Source organism: Eleutherodactylus coqui, chromosome 6 (assembly GCF_035609145.1).
Source record: "Eleutherodactylus coqui strain aEleCoq1 chromosome 6, aEleCoq1.hap1, whole genome shotgun sequence".
Classification (NCBI taxonomy): Eukaryota; Metazoa; Chordata; class Amphibia; order Anura; family Eleutherodactylidae; genus Eleutherodactylus; species Eleutherodactylus coqui.
The window spans coordinates 170,293,336-170,315,867 of record NC_089842.1 but is presented as its reverse complement, the minus strand read 5'-3'; the positions used below and the strand labels follow the sequence as shown (position 1 = coordinate 170,315,867).

Below are 22,532 nucleotides of genomic sequence, written 5' to 3'. Positions count from 1 at the left end.
TTTAGAGGACAATAGTATTGCAGCTTCACGTGTCCTCACCTGTTTTCTCACCTGATCCCTATGCTTGAGCTCACAGTGCATAAAGGGGAACCCAAACCTGCGTGAGATATAAGTGATTCAGCAAAGGGCTGAGACAAATGGGTATGATTTTGTCCCGTTATGCGGCCGGGAAAATCACAGCCACATAATGGGACAAAACAAAACCATTGATTTCAATGGTTTCACTATCGGGAATCTTGGGCGTTAATACTATGCCTGAAAAAAAATAGGACTTGCCTATCTTCCCGCTATTTTTTTTCAAACTCGCACACTAGCATGGAGTTTGAATAGTCTTAATAGCTGTGAGCATAGTTGTACATACACCCATCTGTTTAAGCCCTAACTCTGAATTAGTGGCTGCACTTTGTATCCGATCAGCAACTTGCTTTAGTATGATCACTCTCCTCTTCCCTGAAACCAGTGTCTGAGGAATCTATTAAGGCTATGTTGCTGGAGTTGAGAGCATCACTGGGATACTGTACTTCTCACATTGAATCTAAAATGGCAGAATTCTCAACAGCTCACAATACGTTAGTGGATATAAATAATACCCTAGAGAAGGGGATAGGAGCACTGAAATTGAAAGTGGCAGCTTTGGAAGATCGGTCTTGCCATAACAGCGTATGATTCTGCAGCATACCTAAAAAAGTTGAAGCAGCGCAGCTTGCAGGATTCTTTGTTGCGGTCCTTCCAGATACACCTCAAATTATTCTGTTAATAGGCAGAGTGCGCCAAATACCAAAACCTAAATCTCTGCTTGCATCAACTCCAAGAGATGCTATCGCCTCTTTCCATTTCTACCATTTTAAAGATGAACTGATGGTAGCAGCTACAAATGTATAAAACCTTCCAGACAGATTTAGAGAGATTTCTTTTTGTATGATCTATCTGTGGCCACGCTGTCACGAATTTGCTACTGCAATAAAAATTTTGCATGCCAACAATATCCCCTACACATGGGGGGTTTCTGTGAAATCAGTGGTGACAAGAGACGGGCAGAAACTAGTTTTTGATTTCCTGCAAAGTTGGCAGAGCTTCTCCAGGACTGGGGACTCACTACTGTTTCAAATTCACCTAGAGAAAAGCAAGCTATGAGACTGGAAGATGAATGAGTGACAAGATCAACCTCTTAAAGATGAAAATGATATCAGTTAGTGGCAAAACACCTTCTCCTATTTGTGTGGGTTGAAGAACATGCATAACTATTTCTTACCTTACCATAATGTATTGTGGTTACATTTTGAGTATCCTAACCAGGATGCCTTTCATACTACGTGCATCATAGCCCAGGAGTGGCATACATGCACATTTTGGTTAGATGCTCTTAACCTCCCCTTTGCATCTTCACTAAAGGGTCCTGTTTAATGTTAATTGTTTAATGGTAATTCATGTTGCAATTGGTTTTTAATCGTACTTGCAATTTACTAGGTTTCAAAAGACGTTTCTGTACCCACATATTGTTAGCTAGTCACAAGGTGTTTCAATGCACTAGAAATAGTCTTCCACATAATCTTGCTCAATGCAAAAATACTTAGCAGATCTTTTGAAAGGTTTCTACTATGGAAAGAGGCTAAAAGCTTGAATGCAAGTATCTTGTACATGCAAAAATTGCACCTTAATCAGACAGATATTTTCTGGTTAAGACACAAACATTTCCCATATATTTTTGCTACTCCAACAATGAACAAAAAAGGAGGAGTAGTAATTGTGGTAAAAAAAATACTTCAGCTTTTTCTCCAACTGAGTCTTTTATTGACCCAATGGGAAGATACATTATATTGATTTGTACTATAAATAATATAAATAATACTATGGGAGTCATTTATGCCCCAAACAAAAAACAAACAAAATTTTATAGTGCTTTTTCAAGAAAATCAACCATTATAAGAAAGGTTCTGTCCTGATTGCTGATTTTAACATCGTAATATGGCCATCTTTAGACTTATCTGCTTCTAGTTTGGCAGACAAACCCACTGATTTATATTAATTGACACAAATAGAAAATGTTCTTGATGTATGGAGGTTAAAACACCTTACTGAAAAAGAGTGCACATTTTTTCACACACGCAGAAGATGTATACTCGCATAGACATGTTCTTCATAGATTTTTTGTTGTTTTAGCATGTATTATCTTCTAAAATTGGTATAATGACTTAGTCCGATCATGTGCCAATCTCTCTAATTATTTCTGAAACATATAATAACCCTGCTACAATTCCTTGGAAAATGAAGAATTACTTTTTACATTCCTCTAAATACTTGACCAAAATGTCCTCATTAATTCTTGATTTTTTTCATAACAACTGAATGCCTAGAAAAATCCATCCACAATATGGTGTGCTCATAAAGCTTATATTAGGAGATACTTTATAAGCTTAGCAGTTGGGTTACATCTCACAAATAATATTATTCACTTCAGTCAATTAAACAAAGCAAAATATACTACCCAGCTAGATGAGACAGGATACATAACCCCTAAGATCAGTTACATCAACTAGATTTGTATAAGTATGAACAGGCAGTGCTTTATAGTTAAAATAATGAAGCTAGTGCATTATTAGCATTGCATCTCAAATTTAGAGCTAATAATTCTTAAATATCTTATATTTATAATGCACAAAATGAAAAAATATTCAACCCTCAACTATAGTGAATATTATAGCTGATTATTACGCTTCACTTCACTAATCTTCAAGATTACCCATCAACTCCCCAACCCACTACTGTGGAGATAACTTTTTAAATTCTGTTATGCTCCCTAAGGTGTCAGAAGTTAGAAACATTATCTGCCCCTATGTCTCTAGCAGAAATCAATAGTGCTATCAAGCCCCTTTAACCACATAAAACTCCTGGCCCTGTTGGTTTAACAAGCGATTACCATAAAGATTTTACGTCTGCCTTATCGCCTTCTTTCTCTTTTTAACAATATACAATCAAAGGATAGCATTCCCAAAGAGATGTTACACACCACAATTATTACTCTCCCTAAACCAGGGACCTAGAAGCTTCTGCCCTATATAATTTCTTAACATGGATTTAAAAATATATTCAAAGATTTTAGCTACTAAGTTGGCAGATATTTTACCCACTCTAGTTTATCAAGATTAGGTAAGCTTTGTAAAGAGTAGGTACTCGGTTAATGGTACTCATAGATTTATAACCATTATTAACATTATCGAAAAAACTCAGATGCCTTTTCTGTTTATTTCCTTTGATGCAGAGAATGCATCTGATTGAGTCCATTGGGGATATTTAAGTGACGTTCTGCTCAAATTTGGAATAATAGGAGTAGCATATGACTCAATTATGGCAATATACTCCCTCCCATCTGCTGCTGTACTAACATCAGGATACAGCTCTAAAACATTTAATATCTCCAACAGCACTCAGCAAGCATGCCCGTTGCCACCTTTAATATTTACTATGGTCATGGAGCCCTTAGTGGAATAAGTAAGAAACGCAAAAGATGTATCTGGAATTACTATAGGGGAAAGAGAACACAAAATCAATTTGTTTGTGGCTGAAGTAATTATAGCCTTTACCAACCCAGAATCTTTATTACCTACAGTTTTAGAAATACTAAATAAATTTAACAGCATCTCTTATTACAACCTAAACGTCCCTAAATCTTCAATCTTAGGTATGTATATACCTTTGTTATTTCCAGTTTAAAAAGCAAATTCTCATTTTTCTGGGCATCGGACTCACTTACCTATTTAGAGATTAAACTATCCTTCCCATCCGAAACACTTTTGGTGAATAATTATGTTCCATTACTCCAAGATATTGAGCATTATTTATCCAATTTTCTTAAATGTGAAGCATGGTGGGTCAGCAGAATAGCAACCATCAATATGCTAATATTTCCAAAAATCCTATCTTCCCATCCATAAAGGTGGATTAAGCTTACCACAAGTTTCTTATTACTACTATGGGGACCATAATTGAGAAAGGCTGACATTGGAAAGCCAATACTGTCACAAAGCATTGGGTGAATATGGAAAAATTATTTCCAAACACTTTATCTGCTGATGTTTTATTATGGCAAATAACTGTGGGAGTTTCTGTACCTAAATCTCCTTATATTACTGTTAAAGCTGGGATCACAGCATGGAAACGCATATTAATTTCCAAATTTATTAGCCCCTTCAGACTGCCTGAATTACCTTTACAGGTGATATCCTTTATTATCCCAGTGATCTGAATTAATAAATGGATCACTACAGGGATAATTTCAATCTCAGAGATACGGGAAGGTAATTACCTAATGCCCTTTAATAACATCTCTGCTAAATTTCACATTCCTAATAAAGATTATAACAAAGATTTTTATGTCATAATACACCATTTTATTACTCAGACTGCTTATTTGTGTTCTCTTCCTAAAACTATGTTTAAATTAGTGTTCTCTAATTTAAATAAGGTTGCCAAAGGCATCTCAAGACTTTATACGGTTATTTTGGATAACCACTTGGGGAGAGGCCCTCTTACTTACTTCATTGGGCAAGAGATCTAGGTATCTCTGTAGGCATAGAAGACTGGAATAAAACGTTTACATTAGCAAGCTCGCTTTCAAAATGTACATCTCATTTAGAATTGATAAAGAGGTTTCTCTATCGTTGGTGTCTCACTCCTATATGCCTTGCTGCTATTTACCCTATCAGTTCAGATAAATGCTGGAGATGCTCTAGTTGCAAAGGAACCCTGAAACACATTTTTGAGATCTCCCAAGTGGTAACTGTTTTTGGAACCAAAATAAATTCCTTCTCGAAAATACTTCAAGTATTCCAATAATATGGAGCTGTTCCTTAGCACTGCTGCATGTAGGCGTTGCAAGTTTAGCCCCTAATGTTAAGACCATAGTCTTCCATATTTTGGTAGCAGTAAAGGCTTTGATTGCCAATTTTTGGAAAATCTCTAGAGTTTCTTAAGATGGCTGAGATTACCCTCTATGTTTGCAACACTTGCAGCTATGCATGCAAATTATGCAAAATATACTGTTAATTGGGGGGGGGGGGGGAGTGGATAGATTCATCACTTTATTCTTCTTTTAGCTTTTGTTAACACATTAAAAATATGTTGGGCTCTTTATATGTAAAATTGTTTATCAGCTACAATTATCTTTTGATGAGACTTTGTATCGTTATTTAAAGTTGTGACATTGTAACAATTCTTTCTTGCTTAATAATAGGTATTTAAAAAAAGATTTGCAGTATGATAGGGATCATCGTGGCCACTTTGGCTCATGTCGGCTCTACTCAAATTATTTTAGAGCCAACATGGTTGGTTATGAACTATATAACTAAGAGTGTGGCCTCCTTAAAAGAAGAGTAGAGTCGACAGGAGTTGAAGGGGCACAATTCTTTTGTGGTGCTACTACCACTTCATTCTAGTGGTTGTCGGAGGCTACAGTAATCAACCCCTCACCAATAGGAAATTGATGCCATATATTAGCAATATCCCGGTGATGTTTGTGATGAAACATTGCTTCAAGCTGACTTAAAGGGGTTATTTAAAAATTAAAAATGATTCTCTATCGACAGGTTAGCCCATCAATTAATTTACCTTTAGAAACGGCAACTGTACATCTTTCAAAGGATGCTTTTTATTTACACCTTACATATGGGTAATAGAACTAGGCAAGATCTGGCACATTGTCTCCTCTAGCTAAATCTGGTTATGCATGGTGAAATAATTTGGTGTAACATGATGAATGGTCCGGAAACCTGACTATGAATAAAAAGTTTTAATCTATTTTGATGCACAATAGAAAGTTCTGATGTTGTGAAAGCTATTGTGGAGGGCTATTATATAGTTACCTGGAGGAAAGGTTTAGCATTGAACCAGTCCTTCTGCATTTTGGGGGGTAGTTCAGCTACTGGACCATATCACCTTTAATGTATTATACAGGTTGTCTAAAAAGTGTGGAAACACCCATGTAGAATGAAAGTGGTTTGGCAGGCCATAATCCAACTTTGCATACAAGCTGCGGGGTAAGAGGGAAACCTCTTAGGCCATGTCACCAACATGATGGCCATTTTGAATATCACCATCTTGGATTCAACTCTAAATTTTGTAAAGCTAAAGTAGGTGTGTGATATATCAAATTGGTGGAGAATTTCACCAGAAAAACAATAGTGTATTTCATTTTAATGTAACTTTACTCATTCTCATGTTATCGCTATGATTTTTCTCCTTTACAGGCAATGTCAATGATGGCGTTATCTGAAGTGTAACGTGTTGAGAGCATCCTTCTATCCGGTAAATGAAGAACGTGTCATCACCACAAATTTCAATCAATGCTACCCATCCCGACCTCCCACTACCCACAGTGCAGTTGTCAAACAACCGATAAACAGAATCTATATGTGCCTTGGAGAAATTCCAACTTTAAACATATTTTCCATCATAGAAAAGATAGGCTTTAACAACTGTAATTTATTTTTAACCTGACATACAAAGATGTGTCATGCAACAGATGTAATAAGGCTGAGACAGCTTGGCAAAACTCCTTGTGATATCCTGGATATCTGTGTTGTTACATTGGGTAAACCTACTGCATTATTTTTTATCTCAAAAGATGATCACTATGCATTAACTATGCAGCTACAAAGGCTACATCTCCTTGCTACTGGAACAGAGATCCACTCTGTCCTGCATTTTAATACATATATGCCATGCAAAACAGTGGAAACAGTTGAATTAGGTTCTGTTCACACTTCCTTTCTTTTGTTCTGTCATAGCTTCCATCATAAATGTAGGGTAAAAAAGCGATTTTGTTCCCATTTTTCTGTTCCATGATGGAGCAAAAATAGTGGAAATGTGAACAGGGCCTTACATGATAAATACCCTGGGGTTCCTTAGTATGTTGTTTGTCACTTATTTCAGACCCTGTTGTTGTATTTTAAAGCAACCCTTTGTTTCCAAGAAAGAAACTTTGTCATGATGCAGAGGGGGCAGGGGGTATATTACATGCAGTTGGTCTTCTTTGCTTTCCCTCTGATTCGCCAGCACTAGGTCCCATTTTTAGCTGTCCAATATAGTTGACACAATCTTCAGACTAATCCCCACAATGCATTGGTAATATTATGGTTTGTTCACATGAAGTAATTCACCACCGAATTTTCAGCATGAATTCCACCTCTAAAAACCGCTACAAAATCTTTTTTTTTGCAATGGTTTTTGCCATTGATCCTCGTGGGAATCTAGCCCTGTCAATGGACAAAATCCACATTCAGAATTCCAATGCAGGAAATCAGGTTTACGCATCAAGAAGTGAAACGAGCAGAAATGCACCAGAATTCCAAATGTGGAGTTTGTCCATTGAAATGGCTAAATTTATGCATAGATCCACAGAAAAACCGTGGCAGAAAGATGCAGATTTTGTGGCGGTTTTCAGAGGTGGAATTCACATTGAAAATCTCACTGTAAATTCTGCCATGTGAACATATGCTTAGACTATTACTCCTGTACTCTCACTGGCCAGAGATGCCCATGTGATGAGCAATGGCCAATCAGAGAGCAATGCAGAGAGTGCATTGAGTGATTAGAAAATTGCTGCAGCCATCTTGGACAGCCAAAAACAGGGACCAAAGCCAGCAGATTGGGGGGAGGGGGGGTAGAAGAGAAAAAAACTGCTGGCAATCTACCCTCTTTTTCTTTATGTTCCAGGACAGAATTTGGAGGGTCACCTTAAAAGGAACCCGTCACCAGCTATGAACACCATAAACTCAGCTATGGTGCTCATAGGGCATTCTACCAAGAAAGCAGGGAGGTATTTTTTATATTTACCTGCCACCTGGTGCCCATGCTCTCAGGTTTGAAAGTCCACATGCAGAGCGTGCATTCAACACACTTACCATGTCATTGACCTGAAAGCTAAAGGCTGTGTGTGCACAATCCCACTGAGCTCTATGGGAGCTCGCACAAATAGTCTTCAGCTTTCAGTCTGATAACACGGTCCAAGTGTAGACTGCAAGGATTGTGCATGGACTTTTGGGGTTACCAGTGTGGGCACCAGGAGATGGCTAAGTATAAAAAATACCTTCCTGCACTCCTGAAAAATTGCCCTATGAGCACCATAGCTTAATTTATGGTGCTCATAGCCAGTGACAGGATCCCTTCAACTGGCCACTGGAGTACCTCTTTAAATGACAAACCCAGTACTACTACATCTGTATTCAGATGGCCACACCAATATATTCAACATTCAACAATTTAACCTATGACAATTGGCCCAGCTCACAAACTTGAAGCAAGATGGCTTGCTTCATGATATTCACTATGTTAATGAAAAAATGGCTTTTTTAAGTACTGTTAATGCAGAATGCCTTTCTTATGTACAAACAATATATCCCTTGCTACTTGACAGAATCCGATATATGATATACTGTATTTACTGAAAGTTAATACTATGCTATTATAAATAAACCCTGTGCTTCCCAATCAAATTCCTGTATAATATTACTATATGGCATTTGCTGCTTACAGTCTGGACTTTATTGAGTTTCCCCTGTCCCTGAACTTGTAAGAGATTTCTAATTTGTCAGTATAGTTATGATGCATTTACACGCTGATGTTGCAGTTTTGCTTGTTTGCCGCCTGTTTTTTTCTCATGTGTGCCAGCCTAAAGCTAATCTATTGAACCAAGCTTAGATCACCCTAGAACTGCAGCCTTGGTGTTTATTCCATAATGTGGATACTAAAATGCGGCCATAGTGTGGTCATTGCTAACTAGACCAACAATTGTACTACCGTTACACCTACAAATAAATTGTAATTAGTGTTGAGCTAACCGAATCAGTAGAACCCTGTTCGTTTCGACATGAACCCAAACTGAGGCGTTTAGGAAAGTTCTACCCAAAACAGGGTTCTACTGATTCAGTTTGCTCAACACTAGTCCTGAACACTGGTATATAATAGTATGTTAAAAGCCATAAAAGAACTGTATAACACTCTTGAAGAGTTATACAAGACTTTTATATCTCTTAGACAGTGTTAGACACCAGTTTTAGGGGTAACGGTGAACTTCCAGTTCGGTGCAAACTAATTTGCGCCAAACCTTTTGTAGAACTTTGGCGAGCCGGACGAAATGAACTTTTCAAAAGTTCGCTCATCACTAGTCGTAGTTGTCTGAGCAATTTCATCATGATTTGTGTTTTGTTCAATGTATGGTTTCACTTGCCAGACTTTTGACAATTTAGAAGACAGGACATCTCATCTTATCTGTTTTCTCCAAGGTTGTGTTCTTCTCTAAAACAGATGAAGACCCTATGCAGAGTCTTTTGTGAGCTTATGTTGGCATTCATATGGATATTTTTGTTTAAGTAGATTAGTCCTTTCCTTTCCCACTAGATATGGCAGGGAAGTGTATACATACACTTGTATGCAGGTGGGTGACGAGGTTCTTCTTGGTCTTTAAAATCAAAGACTAATGGAAGACTAATGAATGACTGCCTGTTCACTGTGAATGAAGGCAGGTGGCCAGAAGAGACTTCCGTCTCACGTCGCCTTCATTCACTAAACGACTGATGCTACCATCTGAAGGCAAAGAGCAATAGTCATTGGAACGGCTGATGGGCATTGACGTGCCCAACCGTCATCCCGTCTTAAGGACCCGAAGGTTGCCCCTTCCCATCCACAGTTACTGCAGTGCACAATGTAATATACTGTAGGTTACAGTTTGGTTCTGGAGTGCAGGCACCATGGCTAGAGGGAGGGGGTGGCTTATTTCTTTACATTCTACTATACTAAGACTTTCGGAGAAATAACAGTAACAATCTTGATGTTCCCCAGGGTCTGGGCAAGCAATATTTTTCCCCACCAATGCAGGAAACATTGTCCAAGCTCTGCAAAATGTTCTTCAATTTCATTTGCATTTGAATACGTCTCATAATGACAGCTAAGAACTCAAGGAAGGTCTATTAAAATATACATTTTCTCTTAGTTTGTAGCATAAAAATAGAAACCAAAATTATTTCTAATATTCATCCCATTAGCAAAAATGCATAGTTTTTTTATTATTACTTATTATTACTTCATTATGATAATTCCTACTCCTATTCTTTAGTAAATTGCTATGTATAAATATAATTTAGATAGTGACCCACTGCATGGACAACAATAGTAGCCATACTACCTACATAATATATGAAGATAGCACTTAAAGCCTTGTCTGAGTATTTTAAAAAAATGTAAATGTCCGAGCATGCGATAAAATAACAAAATAATTAATATTTACCTCTCCTCTCCCCATGGGAAACAGCAGAGTGCCTCCGGTGAAGATCCCACTGTCAGCACAAGCCGGAAGTCAGGTGACCGCTGCAGTCAATCAGAGGCTGCAGCATCCCATTCCAAACTCCTGGCATTATGGATGTGAGCATTGATGCCGGGACAATGGGAGGTGATGCTGCAGCCTCTGATTGGCTGCAGCAGTCACCTGACTTCCGGCTTGTGCTGACAGTGGGATCTTCACCAAAACTGATTTTTTTTGTTTGGTATTTTATTGCGTGCTTGACCGTTTAATTTTTTTTTTAGTACTTGGACAACCTCTTTAATGATACATTCTGTTAGTTGTATAGAAATAAATGATTATTTGATGAGTAAGGGCTTGTTCACATCTGTGTTAAGGATTTCTTTTTGAATTCTGCCTGTCGGTTCCATTTTTAGAGCAAAAAAACAGAATTCAAATGCAAATAAGTGTTAGAATTTTTTCCTCATTGTTTTCAAAGGGTTTTCAAAAAACTAAATTCAGTTTCAGTTTAATTCTGTTCCATTCTGGTTCTGCTTTTTTTACAAACAAATAGCAGCCTGCAGCCCTCTATGTTCCATTAAAAAATAGACCAAAATGGAAAGGAATCAAACTGAAAGTGTTCCGTTTTCTGAAACCCAATAGGGAAAAGTGGAAACGCTTAATTCCATTTGAATTCCATTTTCTGTTCCAAAAAACAGAAGAGACAGACGGAATTCAAACAGAAATCTTAAACGCTGATGTGAACGAGCCCTTAGTAATAAAAGAGACTTATTTAACATATTTTTTCAATATTATGATGTAATACCTCTTTTGGCCTGTTGGTGACGAAGAGAGCATTTTCTATCAATGCATAGTTTTATACTACACCAACAGCTCTCATATGTGAACAAGTACAATATCTTTGACATAAATAGGAATTATTGAAATACCCTTAAGGGAAAGTGCCAATAAATACAAACTATATCTTCACCTGAATTAACCCATCTGGGGTATACATGTTGTCTGTTCACGTGTCTATTGGAAAGCTTTGAAGAAAGATACCCCATGTTACAAGCCTGAGGTCTACAGCTTCTAGCAATATTGGCAGGTTGGACCCTGATATTTCTATGTATAGCTTTGCATTTATAATACAAATAATTTGTAATGAAGATTATAAATGACTGTAAAGAACGCATGCAGTCAACTGCATATTTTACAAGCAATATCTATATTAAGGATTGTTTCTTTGGCAGGCCAGAATCCAGCTGGACATGCAATATTTACACCTCAAAAAGTCATAAAATGTATATAATATTCAAGTTACACACAAGCAATGTTACCTCGAAGCTCTTCATTCTGGAAATGAAAGAGTTAAATCGGAGTCAGATCGGAAGCTCCCTCTTGGATGTACCGTTCAGTGCAACCAATCATATTCGTAAAGGAACGCTGCCATTTCCAGATCACTCTACTTAGAGGGAACAGTGCACCAAAAACATTGAGATTATATAAGTATGACTGCATACATCCATATATATTCCTACTTTATATCTGCATATATGCACGCATACACCCCATTCACACACATGTTCAGTATATGTTATACATGAATTTCATCTTTTTCTGAATCCGGAGTCACCGGCCTTGAAACACTAAAAATATCCTGACATGGTATTTGGATGGGGCTGGGAGGTGTTTTTGGAGGTGTTGGGGGAGCTTTCTTTTCTGATAACAGTTTTAGGATTTCCGCCACCTGCTGTTCAAGGGAGGTCATGCGACAGCTTAGAGACTGGATGTCGTCCTTGAGCTCATGTTTAACCTCTTGCAGCGTGGTCTGTAAGGCCTGTTCAGGGATAGGGTAAAAAGGGTGCTTTGCATCAGCTTGGATTGGACTATGTTCAAGCGGACTACGAGTTTCTCCTGCTTTGTCTAAACGAAGGTCACTTTTTGTGATACCACTGTCACAAGAGTCTGTTTTCCTTAAGGGATTTTTTGACACCCCACTTTCTGGATCAATACATTTGGGGTCATCTGAAAGCAAGCCCATTGACTCTGCCTTTGTTACATTATTCCAATCCTCTTTTTTCTCTTCCTGAGCCTGCATATTGTTCTTTAATCTCAGCCAACCCTTTGCATTAGCGTTCTTCATGCGTATGGGACTGGTCACTTTAAGACATTTCGGATCGCTGTTGCCATTTGGCTTTAGTTCTATGACATCCCTGTTGTTCTGTTTCAATGACTCGCTGGTTCTGACATAAGAAAGAGATGTCTGAATGGGTGTTATCTGGGACACGGTTACAACGCTGGTGCCAGTAATAACAGCTCCATTGTGCATGGAACGATTCTCCACTTGGATTTGGTTCCTTTCCAGGTCACTGTGTGCCGAGCCTTGATTCCGTAACTCTTTCTGCTGTTTGAATTTCTGAAAGAGCTTCCGTACAGGATGGTCTACTGGGATAGTAAGGGTCACCTCATTCTTCTGCCGCAGTCGCTCTTCCTCTTCTTTCTTTACATCACTGATTTTGCGGAATACAATCTGGTAGAACAAAAAAACATTAAAAAACAGAGTTAGAAATAAGACATGCTTGGTCAGGAAACCTTGTATACAGCAATTTCCTTTTTTATGTATAAATGCATAGCTCCGAGGCAGGAGAGTGAAATATTGTAATAAGAATTTGGATGAAAGTACATTCCTATTTTATTACAGTTCTTTACTTTTTTTTCAGTAAGGTCTGAGATGCATGACTCATATGTCCAGACAAAACAAGAATAAACATTTCAATGAACTTTAAGGCATATGGTATATGTTAAAACAGACTTATACTAATTCATCCTATTAATGACCCATGCACTCCTATCTCCTCGCTCTGGTCCAAGTGGCACAGCTATAGGAGTTATAGGGGTTGCAATTGCACCCGGGCCCATAAGCTAGTGGGCCCAAGGGCACCCCTCACCACTAACATTGCTTGGCTTTGCCCCAGAGGTAAGGCAGGTTTTTTACCCCTTACACCTTACGACCTGGAGTGAATGCAATAAACAACAAGAGTCTGATTTCCACTGCACTTCCCTTTATGGATGACTCCCATGAACTTCCAAATGAAAGACAACATGCTGCCTTCTTCCTGTCACTGCAGAAAGCCCCTGAGCTATTGTCTGTAGGAAACCCCTCAGTGGACTCAGTGTGTAATAACAGTAATATGCCCCCCTCATAAGCCTGCTGTATGTGCTATACCTGGTACAAGACTCATTGGCCCTGGAATGTTCACAATGAATAACCCTTAAAGAGGTTGTCTCGCGGCAGCAAGTGGGGTTATACACTTCTGTATGGCCATATTAATGCACTTTGTAATATACATTGTGCATTAAATATGAGCCATACAGAAGTTATTCACTTACCTGATCCGTTGCTGGCATCCCCGTCTCCATGGATCCGTCTAATTCTGATGTCTTCTTGCTTTTTTAGACGCACTTGCACTGTGCGGTCTTCTCCCCTTCTGCTCTGTCCGGCACGAGCGGCGTTCTGGCTCCGCCCCCTTCTACGCATCATCACGTAGCTCCGCCCCATCACGTGTGCCGATTCCACCCAATCAGGAGGCTGGAATCGGCAATGGACCGCACAGAGCCCACGGTGCACCATGGGAAAGGACCCGCGGTGCATCGTGGGTGAAGATCCCGGCGGCCATCTTGGTGAAGGAAGAAGAAGGAAGACGTCGCAGAGCAGGGATTCGGGTAAGTAATATGTTTTTGTTTTTTTTAACACATCCCTTGGGGTTGTCTTGCGCCGAACGGGGGGCCTATGGAAAAAAAAAAACCGTTTCGGCGCGAGACCACCCCTTTAAACTCCCAATTGTCTTCAGTGCTTGTGAGCAGTAGTCACCTTTCCAGCAGTGAAAGGGTTACATAATGTTTCTATCCAGGATTATTTCACTCTGATTCTTCTATTTTTTCTATCCTTCTCATGAGAATAAAATACTTTTCTATCATGTGTTAACCCTATTATTGCTGCAGGTGGTAGTTTGCTTTTGCACCTGGGCACACAAGCCTGTAGCTGCACCATTATATGGTAGCCTTTGACCTCCATCTGTAAAGGGGCAGCTAATCACATCCCGCCAAAGCATCTTACTGCTGCAGCCAATTACCAGCAATGGTACAGCTGAGATCACTGATTGGCTGCAGCAGTCACATGTTTTGACAGCAGGTTATCAAACTACCCAGAAGCAGACCAAGACTGGTGGGAACTGGAGTGGCAGGGGCTGGGAGTGCACAGGACACCAATAAGGTAAGTATAACTATGATATGTTAAACAACCCACACTTTTAAGATTCCCCTGACCCCCACTGGACAACCCCTTTAAAGAGCCATTAAATAAAAATCCTTGAACCTCCCTCTTCCATTACTAATGGGATTGCTACTACCAGTTATTTAATGGTTTTTATTCAGTTACTGTTTACAGTGGTTTTCCATGAAAAACCTTGATAAGCAGAATAAAGGACATATACTATTGAAAGAGTGATAAACTCATTCATAGGACTGTGGTACTGCAGCTCAGCCACATTCACTTGGCAGTGGTACATCATCCATCTGTATGCTGCTGCATAACTACAACATGCAGGAGGATGAAATAGATAAGGGAAAATTCCTTTACAAGCTGTAACACCGGTTGTCACCCTAGCCCTTGCTACTAACTAATATTGACAGACATAGCTTGACAAAAGAGGACGCCTGACTTTTTCTTATACATACTTTAAGTGAAAAAGCCCTATAGAACCTAATACTGTTGATAATTTCACAAATAGCTTATTTTCTACCCAATACCTTAAAGCCTGAGAATGTTATAATGTTCAGAGTGTAACTAAAGGGTTACAGGCTAGAATATTATCTGCTCAATTACCAGTAGCACATGCTATCATTACATTATTAAAGTTTTACTTTGTGGTTCATTATCTCCCTAATGAGCTCAACAAATGATACTGAGATGTTTTCTAACACCTTAACCATTGGGGGACTGGAACCTTCTTCGCATCAATTAGGGAGCGCACACAAAGTCACTTGGACACTTTTACTTAATGTTATTATTAGAGATGAGCGAGCACCAAAATGCTCGGGTGCTCGTTACTCGGGACGAAATTATCGCGATGCTTGAGGGTTCGTTTCGCGTAACGAACCCCATTGAAGTCAATGGGCGACCCGAGCATTTTTGTATATTGCCGATGCTCGCTAAGGTTTTCATTTGTGAAAATCTGGGCAATTCAAGAAAGTGATGGGAACGACACAGCAACGGATAGGGCAGGCGAGGGGCTACATGTTGGGCTGCATCTCAAGCTCCCAGGTCCCACTATTAAGCCACAATAGCGGCAAGAGTGGGCCCCCCCTCTCCCAACAACTTTTACTTCTGAAAAGCCCTCATTAGCAATGCATACCTCAGCTAAGCACCACACTACCTCCAACAAAGCACAATCACTGCCTGCATGACACTCTGCTGCCACTTCTCCTGGGTTACATGCTGCCCAACCCCCCCGCACGACCCAGTGTCCACAGCGCACACCAAAGTGTCCCTGCGCAGCCTTCAGCTGCCCTCATGCCACACCACCCTCATGTCTATTTATAAGTGCGTCTGCCGTGAGGAGGAACTGCAGGCACACACTGCAGAGGGTTGGCACGGCTAGGCAGCGACCCTCTTTAAAAGGGGCGGGGCAATAGCCCACAATGCTGTACAGAAGCAATGAGAAATATAATCCTGTGCCACCACCATCAGGAGCTGCACACGTAGGCATAGCAATGGGGAACCTATGTGCCACACACTATTCATTCTGTCAAGGTGTCTGCATGCCCCAGTCAGACCGCGGTTTTTTATAAATAGTCCCAGGCAGGTACAACTCTGCAATGGGAATTCCATGTGCACCCACAGCATGGGTGGCTCCCTGGAACCCACCAGCTGTACATAAATGTATCCCATTGCAGTGCCCATCACAGCTGAGGTAACGTCCGATTAAATGCAGGTGGGCTTCGGCCCACACTGCATGCCCCAGTCAGACTGGGGTTCTTTAGAAGTGGACACATGCAGTTACAACTCCCTGTGGACCCACAGCATGGGTGGGTGCCAGGAAGCCACTGGCGGTACATAAATATATCCCATTGCATTGCCCATCACAGCTGATGTAACTTTAATCAGCTTTAATGCAGGTGGGCAAAAAATTAATTGGATTACACTGTAGGCGAGGGCCCCAAAAAATTGGTGTACCAACAGTACTAATGTATGTCAGAAAAATTGCCCATGCCCAACCAAGAGGGCAGGTGAAACCCATTAATCGCTTTGGTTAATGTGGCTTAATTGGTAACTAGGCCAGGAGGCAGCCCAGTTAAAATAAAAATTGGTTCAGGTGAAAGTTTCAACGCTTTAATGAGCATTGAAACGTATAAAAATTGTTTACAAAAATTATATGACTGAGCCTTGTGGGCCTAAGAAAAATTGCCCGTTCAGCGTGATTATGTGAGGTTTCAGGAGGAGGAGCAGGAGGAGGAGGATGAATATAATACACAGATTGATGAAGCTAAAAGGTCCCCGTTTTTTATGGTGATAGAGAACGATGCTTCCATCCGCGGGTGCAGCCAACGTATTGCTTAGGTATCGCTGCTGTCCGCTGGTGGAGAAGAGAAGTCTGGGGAAATCCAGGCTTTGTTCATCTTGATGAGTGTAAGCCTGTCGGCACTGTCGGTTGACAGGCGGGTACGCTTATCCGTGATAATTCCCCCAGCCGCACTAAACACCCTCTCTGACAAGACGCTAGCCGCAGGACAAGCAAGCACCTCCAGGGCATACAGGTCACAATGTAGATTTTAAAAAGTACTAAAATCCTGCATTTTTCACACTGACCATCTAGGCTAGTTTCCCATGGGCGAGGCCGATATCTGGCCTGATATCACACTTTCCACCATGTGAAAGCACGTGGAAGGCAGACCTTTTTCGTGTAAAAACAGCCTCCTATCACTATGGGGAATCCCTTCATCCCTGCGGGGATGAAGGGATTTCCCCAGCCCCTGTTGAAAGGATTCCTCCAACTTTTTCTCTATTTCATTTTATTTAAGAATCAAACTTGTTGATGTAGTCCCTTTAAGGAAGGAGACATGATTCTTCAAGTAAAAGGCAATGAGGCATTTAGCTGCAGTTAGTAAGTAAAGGAATGCCTCAGTATTTGCTATCTAATGTGTATGGGTGCCTTCAAAATGTAGCTCCATCATTTTCCTAGAATCTATTCTTTGAAGTCTTGTTAGATTTCCCTGAAGGTGTGAATGAATTAATCTAGTGATCAGATATATGGTACATGCTTCTGATTTCTATTTAGAGATCTGTACTGCCTGGCAGATAGAGGATGTTACTTGAGCAGGTATCAGGGAAGATCGCTATCCCTTTAATTAATGTCTCTTTCAACAGACTGGCTCAATAAATACGGTATAAAGGTTCAATGAATATCTCAAGCTGTGTTGGTAGAAACTTTATACTTTATACGAATATAATGTAATTCATTGTCCAACAGGTTTGTACTGAATGCTACAGTTCCTTGACAAAAGATTGTGCAGTACTTGTACTGCATTGTACTTAAGACAAATGTGACTTTTCATGTTCAACTCACTTTAGCTTTGAACCCTGGAATGCTCACTCAGGACCATTACACTTCTCATAGATAGACTTTTTACTAAACAGATAGATAGATAGATATATAGATAGATAATCTATTTATTTATCTATCTGAGTTTAACTGTAGGGGTGCAGAGGTGGCTGTCAGGCTCAGGTCCTATAACCTAGGGCAGTGATGGTGAACCCTTTAGAGACCGAGTGCCCAAACTGCAACCCAAAACCCACTTATCTATTGCAAAAAGCCAACATGTCAGGGGGCGGGGCTTATCACGACGTATGATTTTACCCCCTTCGTTCTAAAAAGAACATGGTCGCTTTAAAGTAGACAGTGTGCAGATATTGACTGCTTTTTGGATGCGGAAATGCTGCAGAATGTCCTCAGTGGAAATTTCTGTGGAAAATTCTGCAACATTTCCGCTTCCAAAAAGCAGTCAAAATCTGCACGCTGTCTATTTTGAAACATCCCTGCCCATGTCCGCCACATGTAAACATAACCCAGCGGCAATAGTGACCCCCCTCAGTGATCCCAGCGATAATAGTGACCACCCCCGCAGCGGCCCCTAGTATAATAGTGACCCCCCCACAGCAGCCCCCAGTGAAATAGTGACCCCCCATAGCAGCCCCCAGTATAATAGTGACACCCCACAGCGGTCCTAGTGTAATAGTGACATCCCACAGCAGCCCCAGTGTATTAGTGACATCCCACAGTGGCCCCCAGAATAATAGTGACACCACACAGCGGCCCGCAGTATAATAGTGACACCCCACAGCGGCCCAGTGTAATAGTGACACCCCACAGCAGCCCCAGTCTAATATTGACATCCCACAGCGGCCCTCCATCTCCCCCCCCCCCCCGACACCCATATACTTACCCCTTCCTCCTCATGGAAGCTCTGCTGCTCCTCAGCTCGGTATTTCTGCGCTGATCCCGGTGCACACTGGATGCCTCCTCCACCTGCTCTCATGGAACCAAGTAGGAGACGTCAGGGGAGGGGGGAGGAGGATCCCGGCTACACACTGATATCACAGTGTGCACCGGGATCAGCACAGGTAGCAGAGCAGTGAGTGAATACTGGCGGGGGAGTATTCACTACTAACGTGGTGAGTAGCTGATGGCGGTGCGTGACAGTAGGGAGGGCTCTGCATGCTGACTCTGGCACGCGTTCCATAGGTTCACCACCACTGACCTAGGGGCATCTATTTAATTTTATGTTATTGGTATGTTCAATACCAATAAAATATTCATAAAATAAAAAAATACTATAGCCAACCTTCTGCTTAAATAATATGGAAGCTTACTAGTGTTCCTTAGTTAAAATAGCACCAAAACAAGCCAATTATTTTTTGGGAAAATTACTCTGCTGATGAACAGGTTTTGGCTAATTAAGTGGAACGTTAATGTCCCAGTTTATGAGCGCTGCATAAATGAATAATTGATAGCCTGATAAATAATGCAATGTAACTGTACCTTGCGACAGCATAATTAATATGACATCAACTTAACGCAATAGTGTAGTTATGTACGTAGTGCTGAATTCATTGATTTTATTTAACTTGGTAAATTGCCTGCATTTAATATTTATTATCCGGGTCCACAGACCTCATAGTTGTAAATATGTTTTGTGCATCTTGAATCTATTCACTGTAATTTTACTAAAGGCACCGTAATTGCATTTTATGACCTTGAAAATAGATATTACGGCAGTGCTACATATGATTACTAAGGTTTGTTTTTTAAAGTAGTCCTATTATTCAGGAGCTTCTAGTGGTAGATGCAGTAATTACATTTACAATTTATATGTTGAATTAATAAACTATTCTAGATATAAGGCATATTTTAATAGAGCATTACTTCTCCATTGTGTAAGTGCAATACAGTGCTACAGTGGAACCTCATGAGCGAGAAAAGTATGAAGAATGGTTGGGATTCCATCTGCTAAACATAGTGATGCAACTACTTATATTCTGTATAAATGTCCTGCAACATACAACATGAGCCTCGTGTGGCGAAGAGTGTTAAGGCAGCAGAAATACAATCCTAAGCTCTCGCTCACGACCTGAAGGTTGCGGGTTCAATCTCTGCATGGCTCACGTACCCAACTCAAGGTTGACTCATCCTTCTGTGGTCAGTAAAATGAGTACCCAGCTTGCCAGGGGGTAAAACATGACTGGGCAATGGCAAACCACCCTGCAAAAACAGTATGCCGAGAAAACGTCACCCTAGGAGTTAATCATGACTCAGTGCTTGCACCAAGGGTCTTTACCTAAGACTACAACACTGATAGTTACATACTAGATATAGTGGAAGACCTATATGGCTCAAATTGCCTTTTAATTCATGTCAGTAACAGGTTATAGTTATTGCTTAACTACCAACATTTTTAACTGAAATGTATAACAAAGTAGGTCATGTCCCAAAACAACTCTACTCCACCCAGAAATACAATAATTTGACACATTATTAAATTTAAATCCACCCACGGTAGCTGTAAATGTACAGAGTAGATTCTGCTTGTTGGCAGGTATGAGTCATGCTGGTATATTTTAGTACAGGCAGGAAATGATTATGTTTTTGAATACATAAAGTGTGTTTAATTTACTTTTATTAAGCTTTTTCTTCAGACAAATTTTAGATTCTCTGAAATTGGTGTTAAGTAATATTACTTGCTGATTATTGGGTGATGTCACATCGATGACGCCTCACCTACAGAATTTATAATACTGGACTCTACTGATCTATTAATTCAATTAAAATTTTAACGAAAATATAAGATTAAAATATTGATAAATATGGTAATTGATGGTTGTGATAACTGATGTCACCGTTTGGGCAATTTATAAGATAAAGACATAGAAAACAGAGTTCACAAGAGGTTCTTCGAAAACTAAAATGCAAAATAGTGGCCATTTTTAATAGCTATTGTCACCAGGCGCTGTAGTCCAATATGTGCAAGAACTGCATTACCCTGTATGCTCTGCATCTTAATGGAAGGGTACCCTAAAGAAAGTCTGCTTTCAGTCATTGCCTCATGCAAGCTGGTTACACCTTCTGCAGATTTCAGAACTCATCAGGACTAGTGTTCACGGATAGTTTTATAAAAAATGGGCCCTGGATAAAGAAATTAATGACTATGCAAGTGAATGACTTTATGCTAAATCTCTGGTGCTCCATGGCAGTGATTGGGGTAATTGTTTAATATCAGGGTGTTTAACGTAATAAATAGAGATGAGCGAGCACCAAAATGCTTGGGTGCTTGTTACTCGAGCCGAGTTTTTCGTAATGCTCGGGAGCTCGTTTCGAGTAACGAACCCCATTGAAGTCAATGGAAGACTCGAGCATTTTTCAAGGTGGCTGCTACCGGTGGCTCCATTGAAAACAATGGTCTGCCGATACCCCTGAATTGTTTTTCAGGGAAGGGCTTTGCATATAAGCCCTTCCCAGAAAAACAATCATTTTAGTGTAAAAAAGAAATACATAAATAAACTTATCTCTGCTGTGTCCCCCGCAGGGATGAAGAACACATCTGCCACATGTCGCAGATGTTTCCTTCATCCCCACTAGTAAAAAGAATTCCCTGCTGCTGCACCAGCCACTTCTGTGACAGATGTAGCAGAGGAATTCTTCAATTCCCTACCGCAGCTGTACCACATGACAGCTGCGGTTTTGAGGGAAGGGCTTTAAACACAAGCCCTTCCCTGAAAAACAATAATTTTAGTGTAAATAAAATAAATAAATAAAAAAAAAAACCTTACCTGTCCACCGCTGCCATGTCCCCGTGGGGATGAAGAACACATCTGCCGCATGCGGAAGATGTTTCCTTCATCCCCATGAGGAAAAAGAATTGTGACAGATGCAGCAAAGGAATTCTTCATCCCTGCGGGGAATAAAGAATTCCCTACAACAGCTGTCACAGATGACAGCTGCGGTAGAGGATCTTGCTGCCGGCATCCGGTAATTGTTTTTCAGGGAAGGGCTTTAAACATAAGCCCTTCCTGGAAAAACAAGAAGAAATGATAAATAAAACAATTTAAAAAAAGAATACTCACCTTTCTTCAGCTTTAAAATCCCCGCCTGCTGAATGGGCTGCCTCTGATTGGTCCCTGCGCTCAGCCAATCAGAGGCAGCACTCACCCATTCATGAATTCATGAATGGGTGAGTGCTGCCTCTGATTGGCTGAGCACTGTGACCAATCAGAGGCAGCTCTCAGTTATTGAATGACAGCTGAGAGCTGCCTCTGATTGGTCACTGTGCTCAGCCAATCAAAGGCAGCACTAACTGCGGTAGGGAATTGAAGAATTCCTCTGCTGCATCTGTCACAGATGTGGCAGATGTAGCAGCAGGGAATTCTTTTTACTAGCAGGATGAAGGAAACATCTGTGCGTGCAGCAGATGTGTTCTTTATCCCCGCGGGGGACACGGCAGCGGCGGGGAGGTACGTTTATTTGTCTTCTTTTTTTTTTTTACACTAAAATGATTGTTTTTCAGGGTAGGGCTTACTTTTTAAAGCCCTTCCATGAAAAACAATTCAGGGGTGCCACGGCTCCATTGAAAACATGTGGGGAGGGGAGTGTGAAATTTTTTTCGATCACCGTGAGGTGCTTGGCTCGAGTAACGTGTACATCGGGCA

The 22,532-nt window shown here is 40.4% G+C and overlaps 1 protein-coding gene across 1 annotated transcript in view; it reads right to left on the bottom strand.

The window, feature by feature from the left end:
* Positions 1-11,867: 11,867 nt before the first annotated feature.
* The window catches only part of KCNH5 (potassium voltage-gated channel subfamily H member 5), a 343,547-nt gene continuing 332,882 nt past the window's right edge, over positions 11,868-22,532 (bottom strand). The window contains exon 11 of the mRNA XM_066605821.1: positions 11,868-12,803. Within this exon, the coding sequence (XP_066461918.1) occupies positions 11,868-12,803 (936 nt within the window). The remainder of the gene's footprint in view (positions 12,804-22,532) is intronic.